The following is a 7,035-nucleotide window of genomic DNA, read 5'->3' as shown; positions in this document are numbered from 1 at the left end:
AATATAAATTTATATTTCTAAAATTTATATGGGGCGTGTTATAAACGGAGCGGATCGATGATGATCCATACCCGACCCTTTTAATAAAATGGTTAGCGGGTACGGGTCGTTAATGGGTAAACAGATCAAAAACTATGCTCCAAACCCATATAATTGTTAAGGGTTTGGATCGAATCAGGGTCAAAACCCACTCCATTGCCATGCCTACATGGAATATTGAAAAAATGTGGGCTTGTAATTTTTGTTTCTTGAAATTCCATCTCTTCTTTTGGGCTCAAGCCTAACTCCCAAGATATTTCGACCCAAATTCCATGAATCAAATTCGATTATCGAAGGTGTCACCGACAATCTATGTCCTCTGATGCCGATGCATCCAACACTCACCGTCAAACCCAAATATTGTCGATTCGTAGTACCATAAAACAACTACAATCGGAATCAACTCCTCCGATTCATCAACAAACACACACACTTACACCTTTTCCACACACTTCATCGATTCAAACTATTTGCTCTACAAAACGAAGCCACTGATTATAAGTCTGCAGTTTTGACTTCATTGCTCACCGTTCTTCTCGCACCTGTAGCCAGATATGAGAAGATTGAACAAAAATTACGGCGATCCACCCAAGTTTTCCGATCTCGGAGGCGGCGATATATCCCGGGATCAACAGACGAGATTTGGGTTAAATCCTTTGAAATTAATGGGGTGTTTTGTTGTTTGCTTGATGGGTCTTTCAGTTTTGTTCTCAATTTCCATCATTTTGAAGGATTCTTCACCAAATAGCATCTGGGCTGTTGCTGATGCTCGAGTTCTTGATAATGATATGGCATCTCCCAGAGGTATTAATCAAAATTCATTTCTATCTACTTCCTTCTGCATTATTACATTATCTTTGAATTCAATGATCAAATCCAACTATATCACACAGTTTTCTTATTTTCGATATCTTTTGTGTGTAATAGATTTTGGTCAAGAAGATGATCCAATGGAGTCGTTTGTGAAGCACAAAAAGAAGCTACATTCTGCAGGATTTGAGCACGAAGACAAGCTACTTGGTGGGCTTCTTTCCAGTCGATTCGATCAAGATTCTTGCCTCAGTAGATACGAATCAGCATCATATCGTAAAGAATCACCTTATAAACCTTCTTCTTTTCTAATCTCGAAGCTACGAAGATATGAAGCTCTTCATAAACGTTGTGGACCTTATACAGAATCATACAACAAAACTGTAGGAAAACTAAGATCAAATGGTATGATCGAAGAAGAAGCTTCAGATTGCAAGTATCTGATCTGGGTTTCGTTCAGTGGACTCGGGAACAGAATCTTGACATTGGGTTCGGCTTTTCTTTACGCCCTTTTAACAGATCGAGTCTTACTTATTGATCGAGGAGTTGACATGGATGATCTCTTCTGCGAACCTTTCCCTGAAGTCTCATGGCTACTCCCTCTCGATTTCCCAATCTATGATCAATTCAAAAGCTTGAATCAGAAATCTCCTGAGTGTTTCGGTAGTATAGTTTCAAACAATTCATCGTCGTCATCATCTTCATCATCTGGGTATGTGTATCTTCATCTGGTTCATGATTACGATGCTAACGACAAGCTTTTCTTCTGCGATCAAGATCAAAGCTTTCTTCAAAACGTTCCATGGGTAATCATGAAATCCGACAACTATTTCATCCCATCTCTATTCTTAATGCCATCATTCGAACAAGAACTACTCACCCTCTTCCCAGATCAACAAACGGTTTTCCATTTTTTAGGTAGATATCTGTTCTTCCCAAGAAATCCAATCTGGGGTCTCATAACACGATACTACAACTCATATCTATCACAAGCAGATGAAAAAATCGGCATCCAAGTGAGAGTTTTTGACACGAGACCTGGCCCATTTCAATACGTACTCGATCAAATCCTCTCATGTTCTTTACACAACAACTTTCTTCCAGAAATCAATCAAAACGAATCTTCCGTGACACCAAAAAACCAAATCTCAAAAGCTGTAATTTTAACATCTCTAAGCTCGGGATACTTTGAGAAGATAAGAGACATGTATTGGGAGAATCCGACTGTAACAGGAGAAGTGATTCAAGTTTTTCAACCGAGTCATGAAGGGTATCAACAAACGGGGAAGAAGATGCATAACAGGAAAGCATGGGCAGAAATGTACTTACTGAGTTTAACAGATAAGTTGATTACGAGTTCATGGTCAACTTTTGGGTATGTAGCTCAAAGTCTTGGAGGATTGAATCCATGGATCTTGAATAAACCCGAGAATGAAACAACCCCAAATCCAGCTTGCACTAAAGCCATGTCGATTGAGCCTTGCTTTCATGCTCCACCGTTTTTTGATTGCAAAAAGAGAAGTGGGATTGATACTGGTGAAGTTGTTCCTCATGTTCGACATTGTGAGGATATGAGTTGGGGTCTGAAACTTGTTAATCCGATAGGTGTCAATGTAGCTTAGTTTGATTTCACTTTTATGAAATTTTTTGTTGATCTATGTTTTAGTAGTAGTTATGAGAATACATTTGGGGTTTTGCCCACTTTCGATTTTGTAATGTTATTGGGAATGATAGATAGAATGATACAGTATAAATGTATAATGATAGTCATATTGTAGGGTTGTTTCAGGCACAATGAATTATATCTAATTTTTGGGAATTTATAATAATATTTTACAATAAGTCTTATTTGAGCTGAGATAAAAGCAACTTGCTTTCATAGCTCAGTTGGTTAGAGCACCCGTTTAGTAAGCGGGAGGTCTTGAGTTCGACTCTCAATGAAAGCAACTTTTTAACTCAGGGGCTGAAACTGTAAATATTAACTCAGGGGCTGAAACTGTGGATTTTTTATTATTTTTTTAACCTCAGGGGCTGAAACTGTAAATATTAGTTTTGGTATCATATTTACTACTAAAATATTAAAATATTTGGCGAACGTATTTTGAATTTTGTTACCTCAGGGACTGAAACTGTAAATATTAGTTTTGGTTTCATGTTTACTATCGTAATCGATATCAAGACGAGGAACTAAAATATTTGGCGAACGTATTTTGAATTTTGTCTATATTTTGAATTATCAAAATATTTTGAATTATCAATTAACTAAAATATATTTTATGATTATAACAACAATAACAAAAATGATAATAATAAGGGGAGAAAATCCAAAAATTTTAACTAAATTCCAAAAATAAGCCAAAAAATTAAAAATCGATCCGTATAACCGTAGGTGAGAGTTTATGGGTTGTGATTTGCGTTTGGCTATGATTTGTCCTCAGTGGGCTGTGATTTTTCATGGGCTCGGCCCATGATCTTAATATATAGAGACTTGTATAATTGCTATGTCATATTTTTATTTCATCATCTCTTACAAATTAGAGATTTGTTCTTATTAAAATCGTGTACCTTATGTTTTTAGAACTTGTATGATCGCATACATTACAGAGGGAAATCACAGGCAACATACCCATATGTGATTGTAATCTAGATTTCACATACATTCATATACTACTATGCTAAAGCCTATCAATCTATTTCCACTTCAACTTTATCAAAAAGGGGTTGCTTAGAAGGTTTTACAGAACAGTTTTTTTAATCATATAACACCCAACTCCAACATTTAAAAGAAAAAAAAAAAAAACAATCCAAGAAGATTAGAACAAGATCAAGATTAATCAAACTATCATTTAATACTATAAATAGTTCAGAAACGAGATCTATAACCAAACTATTAAGAATCGAAAACTTATTATTAACTAGAAAGGATTCCCCAGCGTTGCCGGGGTAGGAAGATATTGTTTTGTAAAGTAAAGTAGCATGTTGGATTGAATTGAGATAATCCAGTAAAGGAATATAAACAATGTCATCTAATTACATAAGTAAAGAAATCTAAATAATTATTTCTTACAATAAATGAGGAAAATAAAGAAATGGTATCACAAATTGAACTTTATTGCCATGTATGGCAACGGCTGGAAAACCAATCCGGAAAATATAGACCGTTGTTTTTTGTTCGTTAATGTGAGGGTAATTTGGTCTTTTCAGGTAGTAGGGACTGAATTTGTGACCACGGGTAAACCATATGGACCATTTATGTAATTTTGGCGGTGGTGGTGGTGGTGGTGATGACAGATGGTGGATGGCTTTATGGTATTGGGCGGTATTTTCTAATAAACAAAACATTAATTTAAAACGAAAAAGAGAAATATAAATTAATAAAAAAAATCGGATTAGGAGTAAAAGAGTAATTTCGGTTTCCATCGTTGTCCACAATGTGTTAAATCTGGTAAACCACAGGGACCAAAAAAGACAAAAAGGAAGCAATGTTAAAATGACCCAAATATAGTTGATGGACCATTTTTCAAACCAAAGTAAAAGGGTTGTTTGTGAACAAAAACATAAAGGTGAAAGATCAATGTTGTAAGTAGAAATACTAATAATATGTAATAAAAGTCGAAGGTTATGAAAAATTCAAACCAAAGTTAAAGGGTTGTTTGTGAACAAAAGCATAAAGGTTAAAGGTCAATGTTGTAAATTGTGGAGGATCAAAAGAGACCAAAAATGTGCCACTTTAGTGTTAAAATTTTTAAGAACTTTAATATATATATATATATATACTAGGTTATAACCCGTGTGCTACACAGTTAACAAAGTATAACAACATTGAAATTAAAAAGAAAACATAATATTAATAATAGATTTGCAAATAAATTTCTGTAAAGATAGTTATATGTTTTGGGTTAAAATTTAAAAATATGGTGTTGTTTCTGGAGAATAACTAAAAAAATTGGTATTTGGTTTACAACTATAAGTACGTTCATGGTTTACAACTAAAAAAATTAGTTCATACTCGTATTAACAATGTTCTTACATTTATATTTTGGTAATAGAAATTTGTAAGAAATAAAGTACATTGCTTGATCTTCTTGTGAAATGTAAGTAGGCTACCATTTCTTGCATTTAACATTAACCACCAATGAAAGTCGGCTGTCATTTCTTCAAACTTGGTTACTGCCTTGATTACTGGATCATGGTCAATGGCTTTTCCTATCCATCTATAAAATAATTTATGGATCGAACTGCTGCCATCATTTTCAAATTCATTTACAACTTCATTTACGATTGTATCTACATAATAAACCCAAAACCAAACTTTTCCATTAACTCCATTTCCAAATTTCAAAATTATAGGGCGACAATCACAAGAAACAATGAACATAATCGACCCACAAATATGATTCCTCTATTCCGAATAGAAAGATTTGCTTCGAATTTTATGGCAGTATACACCAAAATGAGTTCTAGTTTCTTTTATCTGTTAGAGAATTATAGCCACAAACAAATCAGGTGAAGCCAATACAGTCATAAATTTAACATATATATAGTCAGCAATCAAATCAAATGTGGAAAAGCGGAAAAAAAGAGTACTGATGTTGATCTTCTAGGTCATTTCAAGGATTTCAATAGTTAAATGATCGCCATAATGAATCTTCCTTGGGTATCTGCATACAGAGCCGTCTCTTTGGATGTCCATTCATATCATAAAAGAATATCATGTTTTCTTCTTTGACTGACACCTTCGTCTAAATATTTCTAAGTTATGTGGGAAGATGCATCATTCAAGAAGTGGCATAAAAGATAGTGCCCCAATAATGAAAACACGGATAACACCTCCTGATCAAATTCAGATAATATGCTAGTGGTGCATACTTGCATTAAAGCACATGAACATTTTGAAATCCCTTATCATGGTTATCAATTTTCACAAGAAACCTGAGTTTTGCACTGATATAAAATTTGCAAAAGCCAGTTAAGAATTATCAAACTGGAATTTGATTTAAAGAATAATGAATGATAAATCGCTTTAGAGGATACAAATGATTTAGTTATATAACTTTATCTACTCAACCACCGATTAGAAGAAACTTAATGGCAGAATTATAACATGATCCATGTTTTGTAAGCCAAACATGGAAAATCACACTGAAAAAAAAAACAAATATGATCTTTCAAATAAAATCATTGTAAAACTCAACCTATCGATGGATACATGTCATAATCATAGGAATTGTCTTCTATAACCCCATATCAGCATTGTCATCTACAATTACCCACCAGCTCCTCCATTCATGTTATCATATTTGAGTTTTGCAGATTTGTTGAGAATTACAAATGGTTCATGTTAAACAAAAAAAATCACTTCATTCGAAGCTTGGTTACAGGCTAACAAAATAGAAATCACAAATCTATTTAGGGCTTGAGCATCAAAGGTTCAAGAGCAAAAAAAAATCGAAATCATTGACCTGTTCAATTGAGTCGATGTTAAAGTTCTGTTTCCTAATTATTATTCATCTTAATCCAAAAATTTATCAATTGATTTAAAAAATACCTGAATATTGAAGCAAACCCATAAAACCTTGAAGATATTGAGTCTGTGAGTGAGGGTTGGCATCTACTAATTACCTGCGGTGCATTTGAGGAAAAATTAGATGCACTTAAGCCCCAAACAAAGTTCCTCCGTTTGAAACTGAAAATAGAATAAGAATAATAGAACATATAGATTAGAAATTGATAAGGGTACCTAAATTGTTGACCAGTAATCAAAACCAAACACATAAATTGTGAAATCATGTAAGAAATCGAAAGTAGAAAAAAAAATATGAATCATTTCCATAAAAAATGGCGATGACATTGAGAAGAAATCAAGTATCCCTTGATCATTATCATCAGATCGTGTAGAGAGAAAGAGAGAGAAAGGGGATGTCGTTGAAGAAGAAGAGGTTCTGAAACTGATGATCAGTGGCGCGTGGTGTTGGTGGAGACTGAACAGGGATACGATAGATGAGATCTTTGTTTAGGGTTTTTGTAAAGATAAAAGAACGCTGATACATATTTGAATTTCCTGTGATTTAGTTGCAGATTTTATGGGATGGTTATGGATTTTGTGGGATGATTATCAAATCAAAATTAAATAGAAATAGATGAGCAAATTGAGCGGGAAAACATAATTACAGAAATCAGAATGAA

General features: G+C 33.9%; 1 protein-coding gene and 1 non-coding gene across 2 annotated transcripts; both read left to right on the top strand.

The window, feature by feature from the left end:
- The first annotated feature begins 315 nt into the window (after positions 1-315).
- On the top strand, positions 316-2,589 carry LOC111877750 (galactoside 2-alpha-L-fucosyltransferase). The gene is made up of 2 exons (XM_023874255.3): positions 316-843; positions 967-2,589. The coding sequence occupies exons 1-2, from the start codon at positions 594-596 to the stop codon at positions 2,469-2,471; spliced, it is 1,755 nt and encodes a 584-aa protein (XP_023730023.1). The 5' UTR covers positions 316-593; the 3' UTR covers positions 2,472-2,589.
- A 132-nt stretch (positions 2,590-2,721) lies between these two features.
- Positions 2,722-2,795, top strand: TRNAT-AGU (transfer RNA threonine (anticodon AGU)). The gene has a single exon. It is a non-coding gene; the product is annotated as a tRNA-Thr (tRNA).
- Positions 2,796-7,035: the final 4,240 nt, after the last annotated feature.

This window comes from Lactuca sativa, chromosome 4 (genome assembly GCF_002870075.4).
Source record: "Lactuca sativa cultivar Salinas chromosome 4, Lsat_Salinas_v11, whole genome shotgun sequence".
NCBI classification, from domain to species: domain Eukaryota; kingdom Viridiplantae; phylum Streptophyta; class Magnoliopsida; order Asterales; family Asteraceae; genus Lactuca; species Lactuca sativa.
Note: the sequence above shows the minus strand (reverse complement) of the source record. Positions and strands in the feature narration are given on the sequence as shown.

What these genes read in the sequence shown, in the direction of transcription:
- LOC111877750 (XM_023874255.3), top strand. Translation starts at nt 594, where the DNA reads ATGAGAAGATTGAACAAAAATTACGGCGATCCACCCAAGTTTTCCGAT. An exon ending in TGATATGGCATCTCCCAGAG is followed by an intron (nt 844 to 966) that starts GTATTAATCAAA and finishes TGTGTGTAATAG; the next exon opens with ATTTTGGTCAAGAAGATGAT.